General features: G+C 48.4%; 1 protein-coding gene and 1 long non-coding RNA gene across 2 annotated transcripts; both read left to right on the forward strand.

The window, feature by feature from the left end:
- Nucleotides 1-523: 523 nt before the first annotated feature.
- Nucleotides 524-1,943, forward strand: LOC146756559 (uncharacterized). The gene is made up of 3 exons (XM_085524232.1): nucleotides 524-632; nucleotides 774-845; nucleotides 937-1,943. The coding sequence occupies exons 1-3, from the start codon at nucleotides 524-526 to the stop codon at nucleotides 1,080-1,082; spliced, it is 327 nt and encodes a 108-aa protein (XP_085380358.1). The 3' UTR covers nucleotides 1,083-1,943.
- A 468-nt stretch (nucleotides 1,944-2,411) lies between these two features.
- On the forward strand, nucleotides 2,412-3,554 carry LOC146756560 (uncharacterized). The gene is made up of 2 exons (XR_014937386.1): nucleotides 2,412-2,551; nucleotides 2,737-3,554. It is a non-coding gene; the product is annotated as an uncharacterized LOC146756560 (long non-coding RNA).
- The last annotated feature ends 19,989 nt before the right edge of the window (nucleotides 3,555-23,543 follow it).

The following is a 23,543-nucleotide window of genomic DNA, read 5'->3' on the forward strand; positions in this document are numbered from 1 at the left end:
ATTAAAGACAGAGAGAGAGAGAGAAACATCTGCCAGCAACAATGGATAAATGTAACGAATCCAGATAACCCAGTGTGGCTGTTAGGGAAAATATGGGGTGTAAGTGACTTGCGGAATCAAACTCTATAACACATAGATGGGTTATAAAGCAGGTATGTTTATTCCAGTGCTGGGTGCAAGGGGGATAGCTCCACCAAACTTGCACATGGACTTGTAAAATCGTGACACAGATATAGGTACATCTCATACATAGTCAATGATTTCTCGGAATTCTGATACATATTCAATAGTTGTTTAGCATGCAGACCCCCTCTTGTTCTTATCAGGGGGATGCAACTCCTCTTCTGGTATTTACAACATCTATTCTCCTCCTTGCCTGATGACTTCCGTGAGGTCTCACTCCTTATCTGCATCCTTCCTGCTCTCCCAGGCCCCTTGTTTCCCTGTGCGGAAGGGAGAGAATAGGAAGGTTGTGAAGGAATCCCTGGCTTTAATTGCATCCTGCGACCTTGTGGCTGAAGGGATGCTCAGTAGCAGTTGCTTTGTCCTGTGTTCATTTGCAGATTTGACTAGAGGAGTTGATCCAGCTTCCTCTCTGAGATCTGGAACTGAAACTCTGTCGGATCGCGCAGGTACGTCATAGCTTTGAAATTCTTTAGAGAGCTTTTGCTGCCCGTTTCAGTGCCATTTCATGGCACAGTCCCCTGTACGCTCTGCTACTCAGTTGATGCTGTAGTGTGTGACTGAAACTTTTCATGGGTCTTTGGTTGCAGAAGTGCCCCCAGTGTGGGCCCTGCCCGGTCATCGGTTTCCTCCTGTGCTGGAGCCCAGCTGGAATCCCAGCAGTGAGTACTCTGTCTTCACTGACTTGGCTGACTCGCCGCTGATCTTCAAAACTTCATGCACGTGATATTTAACTTCATACATTCTGTTAAGGTCCGGAAAGAGAAGAGGATGAATCCAAACGAGGAAAATACTCTCAGGGCTCATCCCGTCTCCTGAAGCGACTGCTGAAGGAAATGGAGAAGGCAGAGCGTGGTGGGTATACTTCAGTCTGTTCACTGTGGGACCTGGGAAGCTGAGGTGTGATATGCAGGTGTGGGCAGGCTGTAGCCTGCACAGCAGGAAGGAATGGGTCAGAGCCGTGCTGCAGCCGTGTTCCATGTATCACCTTGCAGGTGCTGTCAAGCACCAGAGCTGGTCTGCTGCCAGATGGTCTGCATCCAGCCAAGACCCAGAGGCAGCTGCTCCCCCAGCACAACCATTACTTGTCAGAGCTGCTTTGTGCAGTCGTTGGCACCCAGATGGCAGCAAGTGGCAAGCGCTGTGCTTCTGTTCATCCAAAGCCCTCCGTGCAGCTGAGCAAGTTCAAGGCAGGAGAAGCATCCCGAGCAGGGTTGGCTGCCTTTGCTAATGCTGGAAATGAGGTGGAGATGCTAATTCTGAAGGCTTGGACTGTGTGTTAGAGCTTGGATTTCAGCCTGCAGCTACCTGGCTGTGATGGGCTGGTGACAGCACAGAATGTGAGGGCCTTGCACAGGAGCTGATTCCTCAAGAGGTGTGAGGGAGTCAGCATTGTCCAATAGCTGGGAGGGCCCAAATGCCTTTGGGTAACAGAGGGGCTCACAGTGTACTTGGGGGTGGGGGGCCTGGACTTTACCTGAGCTCGGGATTGGAGAAGCTCAGTTTTTGATGAGGGCACGTGACATCCCACTCCTACTGCCCTGCTTTCTTTCTAAAGGAACGGACCAACAAAGTGAGCGGGATGCACTCCAGGAAGGTGGATATCCCACACTGCCGGTCCCGGATGCACTCCAGGAAGGTGGATATCCCACACTGCCCATCCCGGACAGAGGAATGCAGGCAGCACCAACCAGCATGCCAGGTAATTTCTGTCCCATGATCATACGGTGTCACAAACCAGAGTCACTGCGTGCCTGCAGGCTCTTGCTGCCAGCTCTTGCACACCAGGTCAGCAGCCAGACCTGAGCGTGTGAGCATAGAGCACATGTAAAAGAAGCAGGAGTGTTTCTCCCCTGGGCTGGCTCTGGCTGTGCCCTGTGCTGGCTGAAGCCTGACCTTCAGCCTGGGGGGCGTCCCACAGGAGAGCTCAGGACACGCATGCCGGGAAAAGCATGAGGGATTCTGCTCTGTAGCTCTCCCCACAGACCAAGCCCAGACCCCAGAGTACAGCCCCAGCTCTCGGCCCAGAGGAGGACACGGGTAGTGCCTGTGCAGCCTCTTCGTACCCAACGAGAGGTGGAAGCAATCCTTCTTGTCCTCCGGTGCTTCGGCACCAGAGACGGAGGCACCCACTGACAAAATGACCTCTTGGGTCCATGAAGCACACTGAGAGATTATCTGTAGCGCAGCTGAAGGTAACGTGGGACATTGTCTCATTTCTTCCAGGGATGAACACAGGCAAAAGCACAGAAGCTGCTGCTCACAGATCTGTGCGGAAGCGCCGCATTCCGGTGACGGTCTCAGCGATGCTGCTGCCTGCGCTGGTGCTGGCCGTTGGTACTGTGATATGGGTGCTCAAAAACTACCTGTGAGTTGGCCTTTCCCCAGAACACCTTATTGCTGCATTTGGCAATGAAGCATTTGTGGTGCCAGGATCCTGGACGGCCAAATCAGCCGCTGGCAGTACACTGCCAGGACTCAGGTTGCAAAGTCTTTCAAGTTTCCCCTTATTTCCTGTCAGTGAGTAGTGCTTTCTGAAACTCATTCTCACAGAGCGCGCAAGAGGGAAAAGAGAGCAGCAGAAGCAGCAGATGGAGCTGGGGAAGGCAACGAGACAGACTCTGACCCAGTCAAACAAGAGTCTCCGTAATAGCTCCAGTCCGTTCCATTCTGCCATTGAAGAGGCCAGAAGTCTTCAAGGTCATCTGGAAGACCTGGAGCTTGAACTCAAAGCCATGAAAGAGATCCTTGGGAACAGTCCTGAGTGCTGCCTTCTGTCAGAGGATGGCCCTGAATGTGAGAGCAGAGCTTTTGTCCTTCATCCTGCATTCTCCAGGACAGGTATCACCAGCAGTTTGAAGATTCTTAGCTCGACACAGCTACATTCCTGTTGAATGTTGAATGAAGAAAACGAGCTTCCTCTGACTGCCGGACAATGCGTAATGTCTTTGGAGATGTGGGTGAGAATGGCTGGTTTCAGGGAGAGCTGACAGATGGCACAAGAGGACTGGTCCCTTCCAATTTGGTTGCGGAGCTTTCAGATGATGAACTGGATACACCTGGAGATCCTGTCAGAATTCCTGCATTGCTCCATCTGCAAGACTACCATTGTTCCACTCAATGGAACAACTCGATGTTGAGCAGAATGTGGTTGAGCTCCTTCGGGAACTCTCTGAGGCGACTGACAGCGGAACTGCATAGCTTTATTGTATATGAAAAACAACCAAACAACTGTCCCCTCCCTCTCCCTTCCCCTCGCACCCCCCTATCCCCCCCCCCAAAAAAAAGACAAAAAAACCCCAAAAAAACCCTAAAAAAACAACAAAAAACAACCCACCCTCAATAAAACAAAAAACCAAAACCAATTAAAATCTCAACGCTGTTCTTTTTCTGGGATACACTGAGGTGACGCTTCTTCTAGCTTAGACTTTGCAATGAGTTTGTGTCACGGAGTTCTCTCTAGAGCTCACTCGGTGACAGCGGGAACAAACCCAGGGAGAGAAGGAACAAAGAACCTCCCCTCTCTAACAGCGCGGTGCGGGGGCAATAAAGAACTGGGGGGGGGGGTTGGCACTCACCTCTCATCGGGGTACCATCCCGTTCTCTGCAAGCCACGATGTTGTGGGAAGCTGTGGAGGAACTGCTCAAATGTATTCTCTCTATGAGAGGGGAGCAGGTATCTCCTAAATGCATATCCAAGCTGGTAAAATGGGCTCATATGAATGGACATCTTCAGGAGGTGGCACTGATGTTCACTGTAGCCGAATGGCGAGAAATAGTCGACCATATGTGGGACTTTGTTATCTCCAAAAATAAGGAATACAAAATAAATACACTGAAGAATATGCAATCCGAGTGGGAGATTGCTGCTGCTGTGGTACAAGCTCTATCCGGACCTAGTGCTCAGTCAAGGTCAGAGCTTGACTCCCTGTTACCAGGAGGTTCGTACTCTGTTTGCTCATCAGCCTCACAAGTCAGGGCTGCCGCAGAAGCCCCGAATAATCCCCCGTCCTCGACCTCTTCAACGTCTCTGGCAGATCCGGTTTTGGCTGGTGAGGAAGGTGCGGTGGGGGGGGGCTGAGGGGTGTGCAGAGCAGCAAGAAGCTCCTGAGAGTGAAAGCGACTCGGATAATGGTGGGAATGAGAAAGCATTGGAGGAACATAATAAAACATTAACTGAGGAGCTGCAGGACTTAGAACTGCGTACGAAGGAGGCATCAGTCTCTTCGAGCGTTTCACCGATGTCTTTACAGCCCCTGTCTATGCGATTCCCCCCCACATGTAGCGATCCTCCACCTTTGCGTTGGTCTGGAGTCATTAGAGACATGATATTGGAGGGACCGTGTCAAGCTGTGTTTCAGCTCGCTTGCCCGCTGATAGACGATCAGCAGGGAGCTGCTCGGTGGGAAGTGCATCATTGGAAATTGTTACAGCAGGCTGGTAAGACTGTGACTGACTATGGGATAGATCTGAAGCTTCTAAGCAAATCATTCAATGGATTTTCACTGAGGATACTCATATGACACTAGACACTTCTGATCTTGTGCGGTTGTTACTAACACCACCAGAATACGTTGTTGGTCTCATCTCAAGGCAGAAAATAGCATCCAGCCTTTATAGTAACTGTGTTTGTGTGTTTCTTTCCTAGTGGAATTGCTTTGTAACTTGCGGTGTTATAAATAATATTAGTAATGGTTTGACATAGTGTGTGATTTTCTGTGTTACCAATGCAGTCTCAAGAATTAGAATTTTAGGCATTATCCATAGATCAAATGTGTGTTAAAGAAAGGATTTGATGTAATCAGTGCTGTAATCTATGGGAATAGCTCTTTTAGTATGTTAGTACTGCTCACTCATGATGTTATTAGCCTATTAATTAGCTTTTCTTAATTTGCAAAGACAAAACCTGGAAAGGAATCCCAGGCAAAGGGATGACCCTGTATTGTAGAATGGATACGTCTCTTACACCCAACTAATTGGGATTTTAAAAATATGACCATGCATCACTTGAGACAAAAGTGCATACTAATAGAACTAAATTTGATAGTTTATTCTGTTTTCCAGGCAGCTGTTCCACTTGGGCTCTGTATCACGCACTGGCCATGCGGATATGGTGTACAACTGGAAGAAATCCTTCAGACCCTGAATGCAGGAGAGAATCTGTGATGGGTGAGAGAGGAAAGGTGCACTTTGAAGCAGGGAAGGCCCTGCTGGCACCGCCTGTCGCAACCACCACCAACACGGTTTGCTGTTTCTCAAGGGTCAATAAGTAATAATGCCCCTAGTGATACTCCAGCACATTTGTCCTCTAAAACTGGTTCTATCTGACATGCAACTTCATAAAGTTCAATTATCAATTATTAGCTCAAAGGCATGGTTATGAGCATCCTAAAAGCATTTGTTGCACAAATTTTAGTGGCCATTAAAAATCAATATATCAGAGTATATGAAAGTTGAAGACTTTTCCTAACTAGTGACATGTGAACACAATGGGACCCTCATGGATTTATTTCCAGGAGCAAACGAGTTTGTTCTTTTTAGTAGGTTTAACAGTAATGTTGTTATGCTGTGTTTGACTTGTCTCTTTTTTCACATCTAGAGTATTGTCAATCGAGGCCTTGACTGAGTTATAATGGTTATGTTATTAATATAAGTAGTGTTGTTATTCTATAGGCAGTAGCTTGCTAATTAATAAAAAAGGGGGGGTCGCCGCGCTCCGACCCCACAGAGCTCCACTCCATGCGGTACTTTGAAATAGGGATGACGGAATCCGGCCCCGAGCAGCCCTGGTTCTTTGAAGTGGGGTACGTGGATGGCGAAATCTTCGTGCACTACAACAGCTCCGGTCGGAGGTACGTGCCCCGCACGGGGACAAGTACCAGTGCTGCGTGGAGCACGCCAGCCTGCCCAGGCCCAGCCTCTACTCAAAGGGTGAGTGAGGGGATGTGGGGCTGGGGGGCTCTGGGCTGCCCCTTCCCCTGCTGACAGCCCTGCCTTCCCCTAGAGCAGTCACAGTCCAGCGTGGTGCCCAACGTGGTGGGGGTGGTTGTCGCCGTTGTGGCCATTGCCATCATGGCTGGCGTTGGATTCATCATCTACAGACGCCATGCAGGTAAAAGTGGAGGGGTGTAGGAGGACAGTGGGGGCTGTGGGGGGATTTGAGGCTCCCTCAGGAGCCCTCAGCCTGGCTGTGATGTGAACCTGTGCTGATGCATCTCTCTGTCTGCAGGGAAGAAGGAGAAAGGCTACAACACGGCGCCCAGTGAGTGATGAGGGCAGCGCTGTCCCCCACCTCTGCCCAGTGCCAGGGCAGCATTGAGGTCCCCGATTTCTCCCAGGGTTCCCCTTCCTGGTGCTCAAAGCTGCTCCATGCCCCACAGCAAGAACAGGGCTGGGGGTCATGGCTGTGAGAGTCCTTCCTTGTTTTCTGGCTCCAAGCTTGCTTCCTGAGGTGTTTCTTGTGAGAAGACTCTCAATGATTTATTGAAGTGGCAAGTAATGGGTGCTACCGTGTGACAATCAATATCACTTTTTGGGTATTTGAATATTTGAAAGCACCTTCCTTCAGAGCTGTTTGCCTCCAGAAGAGTGCTCAGGACTGTTTATGAGTGGAAGATCTGGCCCGGGACTAAATAGCTCCAGCTTGGTGTGGGAAAACTGGGTAATGAAGCCATCGTGCCCTGTGAAAAACAGGATGCAGATGGGTATCCCTGCTCCCTCTTATCTGCTGGCAAGGCTCAGAAGATGGGAACAAAGGAATTTCTGCTAAGATCCCAGAGCCAGAAGCTTCCATTCCAAGGAGTGCTGACTCAACTACTTTGGATTCGAGCTGTCACTCCAAAGAGAGCTGACTTGACCACTTTGGACATATAAATAAGTTGGTGCTACCATTGGAAATTGTCATCGTGGTCACCATTAACAGAACAACGCCTGACGACCCACCACGACTGAAGACCAATGACTGAACTACAAACCTCGATGGATCCATGGTGGTGAATATCTCCCTCTTGCTTCCTACAGAGACTCCTTGCTTCTATTTCATATTTTTACTGCATTCCCTTCCCCATCACCCTACACCATAATAGCGTCCGTCCTCCCCTTCCCCATCTCCCTGATAAAGTCTTGTAATAAACTGGTCGGACCAATGTTTGAACCGTTGTTTCTTAATCCCGCACCAGGTATACGTATATCAAAGAACCTTGCCTCCCTCCTACAAACTGGGCTGAGACAATGGCTCTTCTTACCTTACAGGCCAGGAAGGTGGAACCAGCAACTCGAGCACAGCTGCGGTGTGGGGCTGGGGGTTGGAAGGGGTCCCTGTGCTCCTTGTGCTCCTTGTGGTGCTGCACCAGGGCTGGGCTGGGACTCTGCAGGGAGCTGAGGGTTGGGATGTGAACGTGGCCCTATGGGACACCATCTCTTCTTCTTCACACAGGAAGTAACCAAACCGTCTGAGTGCTGTTCTTCAGCCTGCAAGGGGCCAACTGGCCACACGAGCATTTGGGGTCGGTGATGAACACAGCCCCATCCCCTCTACCTCTCACATCTCCCTCTGCTTCCTATGCTGTTATGCTTTTCCTGTGCTGCTTCTTGTGAAATAAAGTGTTGGGCTGTTCTGTGCTCAGCCTGCCTGCATTGTGCTCTGTGCCGTGCTCAGGGTTGGGGTGGATGAGGGGACCTCTCCTCATCCCTCCTCCCCCCACCCCACACTCTTTGCCCATTGCTCCATTTAACAATGCTGCTCTCCTCCTCCCCCTTGCACTCCCTGTGCTATCTGCAACGCTTTGGCATGAAGACGTGACTGGAAAGTTCATCCAGTATTGGGCTGAGCTGTGCTTCCCCCCCATAACCCACAGTGCTGCCACAGCCACATTCTGAGGGCAGACACCCAGCTTCCATAACCAACCATGCACTGAGGCTGAGCTGCCCACACCCCACATCCCAACCTTCTCCTCTACAAAACATCTCCGCTTTATTCCATACAAATCCCAGAGCATCCCACTCTTCGCATCCTGCAGTGGGGAGCGGAGACAGCCACAGCTCCCCATGTCCCATCGCATCCCACTCCAGCTGCCCTGTGGTCCTCAGTGCTGCAGCAGCCGGCTGTAGGGTCCACCGCGGGTCCTCAGTTCGGTGGGTGTCCCCATCTCAGCCATGGTGTCATGCTCCAGCACCACAACATGGTCTGCCTTCTCCAGCATCCGGGGTTGATGGCGGATGAGCAGCATTGACTGGTCTCCCCTGTTGGGCATTGGGTAGGTTTGTGGCGTGGCATTAAGCTGGTACATTCGGTGTTACACACTGTGTGTGAGTCCCGTCTGATCCCATGTGCGGAGGCACGGTACTTTCACACAGCAGCCTTGATTTGTCGCTGGATCGGGAGGCGACAGCCTTCATGTCGGAAATGTGGACAAACGCTTCTGTTGTCTGAACCGTCTCTTGGCCCTCAGCACAATGATGCGCTGCCTTTCCAACCCTTCACAGCACTGCTAGGTACCAAGTGTTGTGCTTTAAGTCTGTTGTACGATGAGTGGCAGCAGAGACTTTCCAAGTGAAATGCTTCATGCTGTAGATAAACAACAACAACAAATACAGCTGGGTTAATGTGGTCGTCTTCCTGTGGCATATTAGTTGAAGCAAAAAAGAGAATCCCCATCCCTTCTGGCTGGTGCTCTTGGCCACCCCCAGGATGGGCTGAAATGCTCTTCCAGATCCTTTCCTTTGAGCCTTTGCTGCAGAGGGTCCCCACAGATTCCATTCCAAGATCTCCCTAAGCCTCCCTGTTTCCTACAGCTGTAGGCACTGATCCTAAAACAGCTGGGCTCTGTTTCCAGCCTGTGGGACCCCAGGAGTTCCTCACACCATCTTCTGCAAAGACAGAGCTGCCCACAGTCCCCCACAGCCACTCTTTCCACTACATACATCAGGGTGCGGATGCAGCGCGCTGAGTCCCGGATGTCCCAAACTTTGATGTACGACGTGGTGAACACCAACCCCGTGTGGCTGCAGTACTTGATGGAAACGACATTATTTGGGTGGTTGCTGAGAGCAGAGCACCCATCAGCACCAGAGGTGCTCCTAAAGGGCAATGAGAAGGCTGTCCTTGCACTGGGACAAACTCAGGAGCACATTCACCCCGAGGCTGAGCTCTGCACAGCAGTGACTTGGCTTCTGGGGCAGAGAGCTCTGCTCACACAGGACCCAGCACTGCAGAGATACGGCCAGGAGTGGGGAACGCCTGCACGTATTTCCCTGGAAGATGCTTGCAAGAAAAACACACTGACAGTGCCCAGTGTTGCTCACCCCAGCATTACAGTCCTGCTGGAGAGCCAGGGATGGGACAGGACATGCTGACAAGAAATGACACAGAGTGTGAGATGAGGACCTCAATCTGCTTATTATGTGGATAATGCGGAGAGGTCTGGCTGACGGAGCTTCTCACTGTGTGAGTCGGTCAGCATTAGAGAAAGCCAGCATGGAGTTCTGTGAGCTTTTGCAGGGGACGAAGAGGCGCAGAAGCTGCTACCCACCCTTGGTGCTCTTAGAAAGTTAACTGAATCGGCCAAGGAGGAGCGGGAGTTATGGCTAACCTGTTTCCTGCAGGGGTGAACCCCAGAGGTTTGAGACCAAATGAGGTTTGGCAGATGGATGTCACAGACTTCCCAGAGTTTGGGTGTTTCCGTCACTTGCATGTCACAACTGACACATGCAGTGGTTTTCTCTGGGCTGTGGCACAATCTGGACAGACCGCCATGCATTACATAAAAGCGTTGTGCATGGCCATCACTGTCATGGGTGCACCTCATGAGTCAAAGACTGACAATGACCCAGCATATAGAAATGCATGTTTTGGACGCTGGTGCACAGCTTGGGGCATTAAGCATATCTTCAGCATTCCCGGCAGCAGCACCTGCCAGGCTATTATGGAGTGTGCACATCAGACCTTGAAGGGGCGTCTTTGTGCGCTTAAAGAGGGGGGAGGGCTGGAGGGGCCTGAGCTGTGCCCACACGCTCTCCTCCTGCGTAAGAGAATCGGATGGGAGACCATCAGCTGACCGAATGGACACCAATAGGTCAGGTCCTGATCAGACCCGACGGAGGGCCATGGCTCCCAGACCCTATGCCACTCCTCGTCATGGGCAGGAAACACGTCTGTGTCGGGACCCCAAGTGGGCCCTGCTGGCTGCCGGCACGTTGGGTTAAGCCGGCACCAAATGATGAGCCATCCTGTGCACAGTGAGGATCCGAACATCTCAGCACCGGTTTTGGTCAACGTCTCCTTTGTTAATGTCTCCAGTGCAGCCAGTGATTTGACGTCAGCACTGGGCAGCGGCTGCTGGTAACGGCACATGAGACTGCGTTGCTCCAAATGTGCCTGAAGGTCCGAACTGTGAATCCAGCCTTCATGCCGGACTGATAGTTCGTGAGCGGGGGAGACCTTGTTCCTGGATAGTCCCCCAGTGGTGGACATTCAGAACGATTCTGCACAGCCAATATGTTTTTGTCTTCTTATTTGGTTATGGAGTGTGACATTATAATGCACACTGGACAGAACTGGATTGCCACAAAGATTCTGTACAATAGTGTTACATTGAACTTGGAAAAGTTGTAACTCCATTGTGTACTGTGCTGTTATCTTGAACTTGAATGCACTGTTCTCTACAAGTTGACTAAGTGTTGCCATACAGCATTTCACAATTGTTAGGCAGATTGCTGTTGTGTGCTTTCAGGATTGTAGGCACTACAGCTGCATCACTTTGGTATGTTATTATGACAGTTTCATTGTTTTTCGCATATGTTTAATGATTGATTCATTTGCGGAATAGCCTTAAATGTGCAAATCACCTTTGGAGTAACAGGGAGTACGCGGGGGAACCTTTACAGGGGCTGGAGATGATAAAGAGGGGGGAGATGTTGGGTATTGGGCAGGTGGTGCCTGCGTGCACCAGGGCTGGAGTCAGGGAGGTCACAAGTATCTGATGAGGCGGTTCTAGATTCTAGAACCCTTCCAATTGTGAGAACAGAAGTGCTGAGCTGTGTGCGTGTTCCACGGTGCAGAGTCCAGTGGCAGTTGGTGCCCGGTGTCTGTGCTGAGCAGCATTGAGGTCTTTAGGATCGTAGGAATCTGCCAGAGAGGAATCTGTTGTGAAAGTACTAAAGGTAAAAAGGCAGCATTTCTATCAGTATTATAGGAGGGAAGGAAACTTTATTCCTTAACTGCTGTTTTTGTTCCCTTTGTCATGCAGTCAGTCCAGCAACTAACTTGAGAACCCGACTTCTCCTCTCTTTAGTTTAGATTTGGGAAAATTCCCTGAAAAAAAAAAATATTTTTTGGAAAATTCACTAGTGTTTGTGTGAGTAAAAGGTTCCAGCCTTTCCTTACTGACTGTAGGAAATGCTTAGCACAGAAAAGTGTAGCACTTTAATGATAGAGTTCCGAATCACTTGAATTTGATCTTCTGTCTGTCCTGGTTGTAGGTTTTACTGCATTTGATACCTTAAAAAAAAAAAGCAACCAACAAAACAAACCTTAAATACCAAAATATTTGATTTTTACATCAGAAAAGAAAAGAAACCGACCCAAACCCTTGTTGTGGCTGAGCAGATCGTGCTGCAGCTCCATGCAGTGCTGAGTTACCGTATTCAGGCACATGTGTGTGGATTTGTGTATCGATACGCACTGGCATGCTTTTGCTGTACAAGTAACAAAGACAGGGGAAGGTTTTAGTGTTTTCTTTGTAGGTGAAGAAACCTTGAAGACCAGAAATTCCAACTTACAGAATTTGACATTGGCAAAGTGAGGAGGAAAATTCTTCCTACCCCATTATTCTTAATTGACGGATTCAGTGTTGGTTCAGCCTACAGGAGAAGTGAACTGCAAGGCTTTGAAGATCGCTGTCTTTGCTGAGGTTGTCCAGGTGGGTGAGCTTGAAGACCTGCAGCGGTCAGACAAATGTGTTGGGGTTACTCACTGCTGTCACTCGTGGTGTTGAAGGAGGGGCTCCATTGGAGGGCTTGCAGCCGTGCAGCCCAGGGGCTCCGTGCTGAGTCAGGGTGATGTTACTAGAGTTTGACCAGTGTTGAGGAGGGCAATGTTTTGAAACAACTGCTCCTGAGAGACTGATTGAATGAACAGAAGAAAGCTGGGAAGATGATAGATAGGAGCACAGCTCAACTTTATGCGCTTCTGATATTTCAGTTTTTTCTTGCATGCTCAGCTTCTTTCTGCTCCTGTGGCCTTTGCCTTGCAGGTTGTTTTCCTGAATTTAAGCTTTTACTGGGTGAATGTTGTGTAGGGGGGAATTTCTTTGTTCGCCCAGTAGCCAGTTGGATGGGCAACTGGAGACTCAGCATTTATCTGTGTGGGTTTTCAGCCTTGCTTGCCATCTTTGTGCAGTGGTTGTAAGGTTAGGATCAAAGTTTTAAATTGATCCTTTTCTTCCTGTAGCTACTCTGCTGAGTCCACCAGAGTCTGCAGGTGACGATCCGAGGGCAGCTCAGATAACAGTGCAGCAGAGCAAGCTTTCTGTGCACTCCGATCCCTTTCCACAGTCATTGGAAGTGATGGAAGTGGAAAAGTCAGAGACTGTCCCAAGCCCGACACATCCTCCCGTTGTCATCAATTCTGCACATGGTGACAAATGTGATGGTGAGTGTGGTTGATTTCCTGGTTCTCTAGTAGTTAATCTATTCACATAGGCTGCTTCTATGGGTTTACCAGGTAAGTGTAGCTGTTTAAATAAAGAACCCATCTGTAGTCACTTACATTTGTACTTAAGAAGTGTCATTGTATGAGCTACATAAATATGGGAAATCTGATTGAATTCCTACCGCGTAACTGAAGAGACTGATTTTTTCTTTCCTTGTACAGACCAGCTTTCTAAGGAGGGAGAAGGAATAAAAACACCTGTCCAGCAACCAGCTGAAGAAAACCATCATGGATCGCGGATCATTTCCATCAGGAAATCTAATGCTGATACCAAACAAGGTATTCCAGGATTAATCAGAAGCACTTGCCAATTAACTCCAAAGCAATTTATTGAACAAACACAACAGAACATAGGGTTGCTGAATGGACTCGGCTATTTCCATGATCTTGTTCCTACCTTGTAACTTCATGTGCCTTTCAGATTAGGAAGGTAAACTCCTTTGTTTACAGCATTAGAGCACGACGAGGCCACAGCATGGAGTTTAAGTGCCTGTATGTGCATCTTTTCAACCAGTGGTGAAAGCCACATTTGCTGATAGAGGAATCTAATGTCGTGTGGATGGGATAAAGTAAGGGATAAAGCCTACTTTTAATATCCAGAAGGATGAAAGGAGGGCAGCAGACAGACATCAGGTCCATGGTGCTCTTAGCTGTGGGGAGAGCTGACAGGGTTTGTTCTGCATGCTTCTGAGCAGGAGGCAGTTTGCAGAGCTGTGGTCCTCAGCGTGTGCCTCTGTCCTTCAGTCTCATTCACTGCTCTGTTTTCCCAGATGACAGTCTGAATTTTGGAATAAAAACACTTGAAGAAATCAGACTGAAGAAACAAAAGGATAAAACCAAACAACAAAGTGGTGAGTTCATATGCCCTACTTTGTTATCCTTCTGATAATACTCAGATAGCTGGCACTGTGTTGGGGAATAGAGCCGTGCAGTGGTTGTTGCACATTGGACAGTAGTGAGTAACAAATGCGCTTTGGTCTTTGTGACGGTTCTGTCAGGTTTGTTTTTGTTGTTGGCAGTGGCTTTTCTTTTTCCTGTTGTAAACACTGTCTGTTTGTTCACTTGGATCAGAAGGGCCTTCAGGAGCTCCTGCTCATCAGCTCCAATCTCAAACTGTTCCTGTGCCGAAGAAGGAGAATGTGCGGACACTGGTCAGAACTGTGACGCTGTCTGCAAAGCAGGGTAATGATGAGTACCTTTGTTTCCATTTGGTGGCTCCTAAGAGGAATGGATAAATTACAATTGGGACTTACCCTGAGTGCATTACAGTTGCAATATTATTTTCTGTCAGGGCTGTCAAAGTGGTGTCTTTGTTTTGGGTGGGAAATGAGCTCACAGGTCAGTAATTCTGTTGGTTTCTGTCAAATAAGCACTTTGTTTTTCTTTGTTTTAGGGGAGGTGCCTGTGATTCAACTGAATATTGCTGATAAACCTGGAAAACAGGAATCCTCTGTAGGTAAGGGCTGCTTGTGAGCTGCTGTTTGGCTGCCTCCACGTAAATGGGAGAGCACTGCTGAAGCAGGAGGGAGGAAAGTGTGTCGTGGGTCTGTGATGACTCCAAGTGGCACACAAGTGTAGCAGCTGAAAGGTGAATTTGAGAACATACACTTGGAGAAACCAAAGTTTGTGGTTGACTTGTAAAAATCTTTCTCCAAAGGAATTATCTTAGGAATGTTGTTGTTTTCTCTCTGTAGCTAATGTCAGTGGCCTTCCGCTGAAGCGCAGCCTTGCAGAAAGGCTGGGGAAGAAGATCAAGATTGACAGAGCACCAAGGAGAGGTAAATGGTCATTGGTGTTTGCTGCACAGATTCTCTAGGCTTTCTGCTTATTCTTTCTCAGGAGCGTTGTTGTTGGGAACACGTATATTCTGTAATATTATGACAAATCTGGAAACTTAAGCTCTCGTTGGACTCTCATTTAATCATTATGCTTCTCCTTTCTTGATGATGGCAGAGAAGGGTGCCAAGCCAGCAGGGGAGATCAATGTCAAGACTCTGGAAGAGATCCGTCTTGAAAGAGCGAATCAGCGAGGAGAAACCCCAGCTGCCCCCCAGGCAGAAGGGTGCTGTAAGGTGGAGGATCCCAGCTCCGGGGTGAGGCCTTCCCCTGCAGTTCACATTAAAACCTACTCGGAAGCCCTGGCTGAAAGGAAACACAAAGGACTGGAGGAAGAGAAGCAAAAAGTAGAAGAGCTTCTTACTGAGAAGAGAGCTGAGGGTAAATGCAAGAATGAGAGAATTATCCCTCCACCTGGGCCGGGTAACGTGAAACTGGAAGAGCCACGGCGTAAAATCAAGAGATTGGAAGAAATTCATATTAAAACTTTGGATGAAATCAAGCAGGAGAAAGCCCTGCGGATGCAGCAGGTCGCAAAGCCAGCAGGTAAGGAGGTGCTTCACTGTCTGCTCTGCCAAAGTGCTTCCCCTGTCAAGCAAATGGAGTTTGCTTAGAATTGCCTGGGCTGTTTCTTACAACATGCAAAGGCAGGAAGTGCCAGGATGTCCATCCATGTGTTTTTCCATTGAATCCGTGGTGTCTGCCTGCTTCATTCTGGAAAATTCATTCGCTGTGAGGTTTTGTAATTCAGTTTCTCTTGTACATTTTTTTTTCTGCCATGTTTTTGGTGTAGCATGTCCTGTGTGTTGATGCCAAGGTTGCCTTCATCTTTGGCGTGTGTTGCTTAGTTTGATATGTAAATGTATTTGGAAAGCATGGATTGACTCCTCAACATGGGGGCCAACCTCTGTCAGAAAGGTCAGGGGGGTGAGTTATTCATTGGGGAGGTGAGAGAGGCTTTGTGATGAGACAGCATGTGAAGGAGGGAAGAGCTTGGATACTGTATGGACTGCGAGATGTCGCCTCTCTCGTGTTCTTTGTTATTGAATGTGAGGAAATAAGCACATGGAGGAAACACTGGCACTCAGGTTTCTTTCTATGCTTGCTGTTGACCAAGTGATTTTCTTTTTCCTTGTTTTAAAGCACCTGGAAGAGAAGAGAAAAAGACTGTGGGATGGAGCAGGGCTGCTCCCAAAGCTGTCTCTTCACCCGCAGAGGTGAGTCCCTTCTGTAGATGGACACAGTGACACAATTTCTTCACATGTTCTCATGTCTCACTGCTCACCATGTGCCACCATCATGAGTGCATTCCTACCTTCCTGCCTTTGGTGAAGAGCTGCAGCCATGTTTCACAATCCTGATACTTTCAATGGCTTTCCCAGACAGCTTTGCACTCCTCAAACTCAGAATTGATCTGATTGTATCTGGCAGTGAGGCAGTAACCCTGCTGGCACCAGGTACAACATGTGAGGTTAACCTGGGGGGCACTGGATACAAAAAGGCCACAATGGCTTCGTGTTCAATGAAATCAGACTGTGGGTGGATGTTGTGTAGGGGAACAGGAATGACTTTCTGTTGCTCAGATAGAATGTGGTAGGTAACAACTCCAGTACTGCGCTGATTTAAACGAGCTTGCTTTGTTAATTGCACACGTTTGAAACAGTGTTTTCACAGCAAAGCATGGATCTTGTTATAGGGAGGCATTTATGAAAGGGTCAGTGACCCAAGTGACAGGAATGTACTGTTCCAGGTGCAGCCGTTTTTGCAATATCTCCAATCTGATTTCCTTCATACACTCCCCCTGGTGTTTGTTCTGATTTTGCACTTACTTTATTTCTTTTTAGCCCTGGGATCAGAGTACACCAAATTCTAGAGCTCAAGCAAAGAGCCTTGAGGGGGCAATAAAGGAGAAGCTGCAGCTGAGACAACCAAAGAAGCTGAAGAAGGAAGTGGCTGCTGTGCCGGCTGCTGCTAAAGAAACAGTCAAAGGTAAAAGTGCAGAGCTTAGCAGTCCTGAATCCACCCTTCATGTTCAGCTTATCAGCTTGCAAAGGCCTAAGTGAAATCTCAGCACGGTGGGCAACAGCATTGCCAGGGAAACCATCAGCCCAACCTCAGGAGCAGAGAAGTATGAATGAGTGTTGAGTGTGAGGTGGTCCTCGGAAGTAAAGGGACCTGAGTGCTCATGGTGGGTGCATGCCTTTGCTTAGTGCTAGAAAGGGAAATGCTTATTTTCTTAGTTCACTTGTGTTCCTTCCAGCCAGACTTCAGCTTGAGAACGAGGGACAGACAGTGGCACTGAGCTGCAGACTTACCTGTGTGATAAACCCCTGGATGTATTTTGTGGGTCTGTTGTGGCTTGCACAGCGTCTGGTTGCACACTCTTGTCTGTAGCTCCTGCTTTTTCCTTTCTCTAGAGGGACCATGTCTGTAGCTCCTGCTTTTTCCTTTCTCTAGAGGGACCATGTATTGCTTTCTCCTGCTGTATGGCTGTTTCCCTTGTCTGGGTTATAATATGGTGTAGCTGTGCAGTTTCTTTGTTCCTTCGGTGGGACTGTTGGTATGCAGCACTTACTGTGGAAGATATTGCTGAGATTTGTGGAAAGAGCAATGTAATTTTGCTGGCCAGATGTATTTAACTGTGGAGAAGAGCTGTGGGAATGACAGGACAACCTGGACTCCTCTCAAGGCACAATTGTACCAGCTCTCTCTTCTTCCTGTAGCCAAGGGCAACGTGTGTGAGAAGCCTTGGGATGGCAAAGCCAGCAGCCCCACGAAGCGAGCAAGGAAGAGGAAGGCTGCTGAGATCTCTCCCTCTGCTGTGGCAGCTGTGAATCGTCAGAGAAGCACTGAAGAAGAGGAGCCTCCAGCTAAAAAAGCTAAAATAGCAGCTTTGGTAAGGAGAGGAGGAAGCATGAGTGCTGCCCTGGTCAGGCTTACTGATAAGGTCCTTCAGGAGCCCCTTGGCCCCCATGTTGGGTTAAGGCTCAGCAGTGCTGAAGGAGAAGCGCTGCAGAGGAAGGATCTCCTGAGCAATCATTGACTTTGTCTTCCTTCTTTCCAGACTGCTGCTCCAGCCCTGCCAGAGGTCAGCCTGCTCACCAAGGCTGTAGAAGAAAATGACTTTGAAAAGTTCATCTCAGAAATCTTAGCAGGGGAACTGGAAGCCAAGTGCAACGTGTGTGAGAAGCCTTGGGATGGCAAAGCCAGCAGCCCCATAAAGAGAGCAAGGAAGCGGAAGGCTGCTGAGATCTCTCCTTTTGCTGTGGCAGCTGTGAATCCTCAGAGAAGCACTGAAGAAGAGGAGCCTCCAGCTAAAAAAGCTAAAATAGCAGCTTTGGTAAGGAGGGGAGGAAGTGTCAGTGCTGTCCTGGTCAGGCTTACTGTTAACGTCCTTCAGGAGCCCCTTGGCCCCATGTTGGGTTAAGGCTCAGCAGTGCTGAAGGAGAAGTGCTGCAGAGGAAGGATCTCCTGAGCAATCATTGACTTTGTCTTCCTTCTTCCCAGACTGCTGCTCCAGCCCTGCCGGAGGTCAGCCTGCTCACCAAGGCTGTAGAAGAAGATGACCTCGAAAAGTTCATCTCGGAATTCTTAGAGGAAATGGAAGGACAATATGACTTGGAGCTGGAGAAGGACGTGGATGAACTCCATCTTGAACTTTCTGAGATGATTGATAGTATATCTGAGTAGTCTTGTAGTATATATATATAAAAATAAATATTTTAAAAGGCTTCACAATGAGTCTTAAAGCACAGCTGAACTGGTAAAAGATTGGCAGACTGCATTCCATTGTCCAGAGTTTTCCTGCTGGTCAGAGTTGAGGTCCTGTGCATCCATTCCCTGCTCCTGGTTGGCTCCTTTCAGCAGCAAGAGGACAAAGCAGTTCTGTGACAGCCCAGAAGGACGTCCATCTGTGTGCTGCAGTGCCTGGCAATTGATCTCCTGATCCAGTGATGCTCTGAAGGCTTCAACCTCAAGCTCCTTCCTTCCTCCTCCCTTGGCCATGCTCAGCGTTGGGTGCAGCTGGAAGCTTCTTTGGGGCTCCCATTTCTTGGGTAGTCCCTATGTCTAGCTTGGAGTTCTGCCAGCTCTTGAGTTTTGTTGGTGTATGCTTTTGTTTTTGACTTGAATCCTTTAAGGCAACTTAATGACAATGTGGGGGTGGGAGGGAGCAGAATTATTCTGGTGTTTTGGACCAAATGTGCCTCCAAGAATGGGGGGTGCTCCCTGCCTTCCAGTTATCAGCAGTGATGCAGCAGCAGTGTGAGAAGCGGGAGCTGCACGCCACAGCTGCGTTATTCCCCCCTTTCCCTTTTTCTGGACTTAATAAGCCTCCCTGCTTATTAAGTGGATAATGCAGAGAGGTCTGGCTGATGAAGCTTCTCACTGTGTCAGTCGGTCAGCATTAGAGAAAGCCAGCATGGAGTTCTGTGAGCTTTTGCAGGGGACGAAGAGGCGCAGAAGCTGCTACCCACCCTTGGTGCTCTTAGAAAGTTAACTGAATCGGCCAAGGAGGAGCGGGAGTTATGGCTAACCTGTTTCCTGCAGGGGTGAACCCCAGAGGTTTGAGACCAAATGAGGTTTGGCAGCTGGATGTCACAGACTTCCCAGAGTTTGGGTGTTTCTGTCACTTGCATGTCACAACTGACACATGCAGTGGTTTTCTCTGGGCTGTGGCACAATCTGGACAGACCGCCATGCATTACATAAAAGCGTTGTGCATGGCCATCGCTGTCATGGGTGCACCTCATGAGTTAAAGACTGACAATGACCCCGGATATAGAAGTGCATGTTTTGGACACTAGTGCACAGTTTGGGGCATTAAGCATATCTTCAGCATTCCTGGCAGCAGCACCGGCCAGGTTATTGTGGAGTGTGCACATCAGACCTTGAAGGGGCGTCTTTGTGCGCTTAAAGAGGGGGGAGGGCTGGAGGGGCCTGAGCTGTGCCCACACGCTCTCCTCCTGCGTGAGAGAATCGGATGGGAGACCATCAGCTGACCGAATGGACACCAATAGGTCAGGTCCTGATCAGACCTGACGGAGGGCCATGGCTCCCAGACCCTATGCCACTCCTCGTCATGGGCAGGAAACACGTCTGTGTCGGGACCCCAAGTGGGCCCTACTGGCTGCCGGCACGTTGGGTTAAGCCGGCACCAAATGACGAGCCATCCTGAGCACCGTGAGGATCCGAACATCTCAGCACCGGTTTTGGTCAACGTCTCCTTTGTTAATGTCTCCAGTGCAGCCAGTGATTTGACGTCAGCACTGGGCAGCGGCTGCTGGTAACGGCACATGAGACTGCGTTGCTCCCAATGTGCCTGAAGGTCCGAACTGGGAATCCAGCCTTCATGCCGGACTGATAGTTCGTGAGCGGGGGAGACCTTGTTCCTGGATAGTCCCCCAGTGGTGGACATTCAGAACGATTCTGCACAGCCAATATGTTTTTGTCTTCTTATTTGGTTATGGAGTGTGACATTATAATGCACACTGGACAGAACTGGATTGCCACGAAGATTCTGTACAATAGTGTTACATTGAACTTGGAGAAGTTGTAACTCCATTGTGTACTGTGCTGTTATCTTGAACTTGAATGCACCGTTCTCTACAAGTTGACTAAGTGTTGCCATACAGCATTTCACAATTTTTAGGCAGATTGCTGTTGTGTGCTTTCAGGTTTGTAGTCACTGCAGCTGCATCTCTTTGGTATGTTATTATGACAGTTTCATTGTTTTTCGCATATGTTTAATGATTGATTCATTTGCGGAATAGCCTTAAATGTGCAAATCACCTTTGGGGTAACAGGGAGTATGCAGGGGAACCTTTACAGGGGCTGGAGATGATAAAGAGGGGGGAGATGTTGGGTATTGGGCAGGTGGTGCCTGCGTGCACCAGAGCTGGAGTCATGGAGGTCATGGGTATCTGATAGGGGCGGTCACCTGCACCATTAAATAGGGTTTGTGGCATGGCATTAAACTGGTACTTTCGGTGTTACACACTGTGTGTTCTGGTTAGCATTTGGGCTGCTGTGCTAACAGATGTGTCTGGGCTTATCTTGTTTTAAAATGGAAGGGCTTGTAAGGAGCAGAGGGATGTGAGGTATTTCTAGTCCGCTTCATGCTCCCAATTCCAGAACCCTTCCAATTGTGAGGAAACAGAAGTGCTGAGCTGTGTGCGTGTTCCACGGTGCAGAGTCCAGTGACAGTTGGTGCCCGGTGTCTGTGCTGAGCAGCATTGAGGTCTTTAGGAACGTAGGAATCTGCCAATCCGTTGTGAAGGTACTAAAGGTAAAAAGGCAGCATTTCTATCAGTATTGGAGGAGGGAAGGGAACTTTGTCCTTAAGTGCTGTTTTTGTTCCCTTTGTCATGCAGTCAATCCAGCAACTAACTTGAGAACCCGACTTCTCCTCTCTTTAGTTTAGATTTGGGGAAATTCCCTGAAAAAAAAAAAAAAAAAAAAAAATTTCCTCGAAAATTCACTAGTGTCTGTGTGAGTAAAAGGTTCCAACCTTTATTGACTATCGGAAATGCCTAGCTCAGAAATGTGCAGCACTTTAATGAAAGAGTTCTGAATCACTTGAATTTGATCTTCTGTCTGGCCTGGTTGCAGGTTTTACTGCATTTGGTACCTTAAAAAATACAACAACAAAACAAATCTAAAATACCAAAATATTTGATTTTTACATCAGAAAAGAAAAAAAAAAAATGAACCAACCCAAACCCTTGTTGTGGCTGAGCAGAACGTGCTGCAGCTCCATGCAGCGCTGAGTTACAGTATACAGGCACATGTGTGTGGATTTGTGTATTGATACGCACTGGCATGCTTTTGCTGTACAGGTAATAAAGACGGAGGATGGTTTTTGTGGATTCTTCAAAGGTGAAGAATCCTTGAAGACCAGAAATTCCAACTTACAGAATTTGACATAGGCAAAGTGAGGAGGAAAATTCTTCCTAACCTGTTATAATTAATTAATTCACGGATTCAGTGTTGGTTCGGCCTACAGGAGAAGTGAACTGCAAAGCTTTGAAGATCACTGTATTTGCTGAGGTTGTCCAGGTGGTTGAGCTTGAAGACCTGCAGCGGTCAGACAAATGTGTTGGGGTTACTCACTGCTGTCACTCGTGGTGTTGAAGGAGGGGCTCCATTGGAGGGCTTGCAGCCGTGCAGCCCAGGGACTCCGTGCTGAGTCAGGGTGATATTACTAGAGTTTGACCAGTGTTGAGGAGGGCAATGTTTTGAAACAACTGCTCCTGAGAGACTGATTGAATGAAGAGAACAAAGCTGGGAAGACGGGTGGGCATTCCTCATTCTTTTCTGCTTTTTGGTGTTTTGCTTAGGGTTCCTTTTCAAAAGAAGATTTCACTGATCAAGACTGTAGAAGACTTTCAGTCCAAGGAAGCACGAGCCAGCTCTTTGAGAAGCACAGGAAGAGCTGCACAGAGATCCTCGAGACCAGAACTGCTTCTGTGCGCTCGTCCAGCATGTCAATTAAAGGAAATGATTGCTATTTCTACTTCTATTCCACTTGTAAAAAGGTCTGCTTGGGTTTTTTCCTTCATTTTTTCTTTCTTTCAGTTCTGAAGTTAAGAGGAATGGGTAGAATAAGTAGAAGTATTACTGGTCTTCAGCAAACTTCATAACTAATTGCATTGTACAATAGAGCAACTCGCTAAAAATGAGCTCAAAGCATGGCCAGTTCTCAGGCTGTACTATTTCATTTTCCTCTCTTGGTTTCCATTGGGTTACAGGGAGACAACTGTCCCTTCAGGCACTGTGAAGCCGCTTTGGGCAATGAAACCATCTGCACGCTGTGGAAGGAGGGCCGCTGCTTCAGGAATGTCTGCAGGTTCAGGCACATGGAGATCACTGTGAGTGTTGGCTCCTCAGAGTTTATCACCAAACCCACTTCTCATTTCTTTAGGTGGGCTGAATGTGCTTTTGCAGATTAGGTTCATTTGCTTTGAAATGATGATGGTTCCTACGGTTAAGAATAGGGGAGGAAGCAGAGGGAAGAGAGCTCAATGGCATTGGTATATCATAGCAGAATATTCTTGTAGTTGATACCGACAGTGTTCTATCAAGAGATACTAAAGAACCACATCAATCAGACAAGCATTCTGCAAGGTGTGTTAGTTTAACCCCTTCTAAACTGGTGTCCTCACCCACAGAATGCTAGGAAAGCTCAGTGAGCCTGGTGCTCCCAGCCTGCGCACTCTTCAGAGTGGTGTTTGAGTGCTGCTTTGTGGCAGTCTGCTCACTGGCACCATCTGGAGCTCAGTCTCCCTTTGCAGATCTTAGGTCCACGTTACCATCAGCTCTTCTTCCTTTCTGTCTTCAGAAAAAACGCAGCATGATTTCCTGCTACTGGGAGAACCAGCCAGCAGGCTGCCAGAAATCCAACTGTGCCTTCCATCACACCAAGGGACGTTACCTCAATGGGGTTTTCTTTCCACCAAGCCAAAGTGAGTTTGTCTTTTTTAGGTACGAAAGATTAACTCTATTACTCACAGGTGGGTATAGTGTCATAAAGAATGCCAGGTAAAGTTCACTTGTGAGCTGATAGATAGGTTCAGAGCTGAACTTTGTGTGCTTCTGATACCTCAGTTTTATCTTGCATGCTCAGCTTCTCTCTGCTCCTGTGGCCTTTGCCTTGCAGGTTGTTCTCCTGCATTTAAGCTTTTACTGGGTGTCAGGGAGATGAATGTTGTGTAGGGGGGGATTTCTTTGTTCACAGAGAAGCCATTTGGATGAGCAAGTGGAGACTCAGCATTTATCTGTGTGGGTTTTCAGCCTTGCCTGCCATCTTTGTGCAGTG

This window comes from Coturnix japonica, chromosome 26, assembly GCF_054131305.1.
Source record: "Coturnix japonica strain WE chromosome 26, WE-NBRP24, whole genome shotgun sequence".
NCBI lineage: Eukaryota > Metazoa > Chordata > Aves > Galliformes > Phasianidae > Coturnix > Coturnix japonica.

Excerpts from the sequence above, each read along its gene's own strand:
- LOC146756559 (XM_085524232.1), top strand. The coding sequence starts at position 524 with ATGCTCAGTAGCAGTTGCTTTGTCCTGTGTTCATTTGCAGATTTGACT. Across the intron at positions 633-773 it reads AACTCTGTCGGATCGCGCAG|AAGTGCCCCCAGTGTGGGCC; the intron begins GTACGTCATAGC and ends CTTTGGTTGCAG. Across the intron at positions 846-936 it reads GCCCAGCTGGAATCCCAGCA|GTCCGGAAAGAGAAGAGGAT; the intron begins GTGAGTACTCTG and ends CATTCTGTTAAG.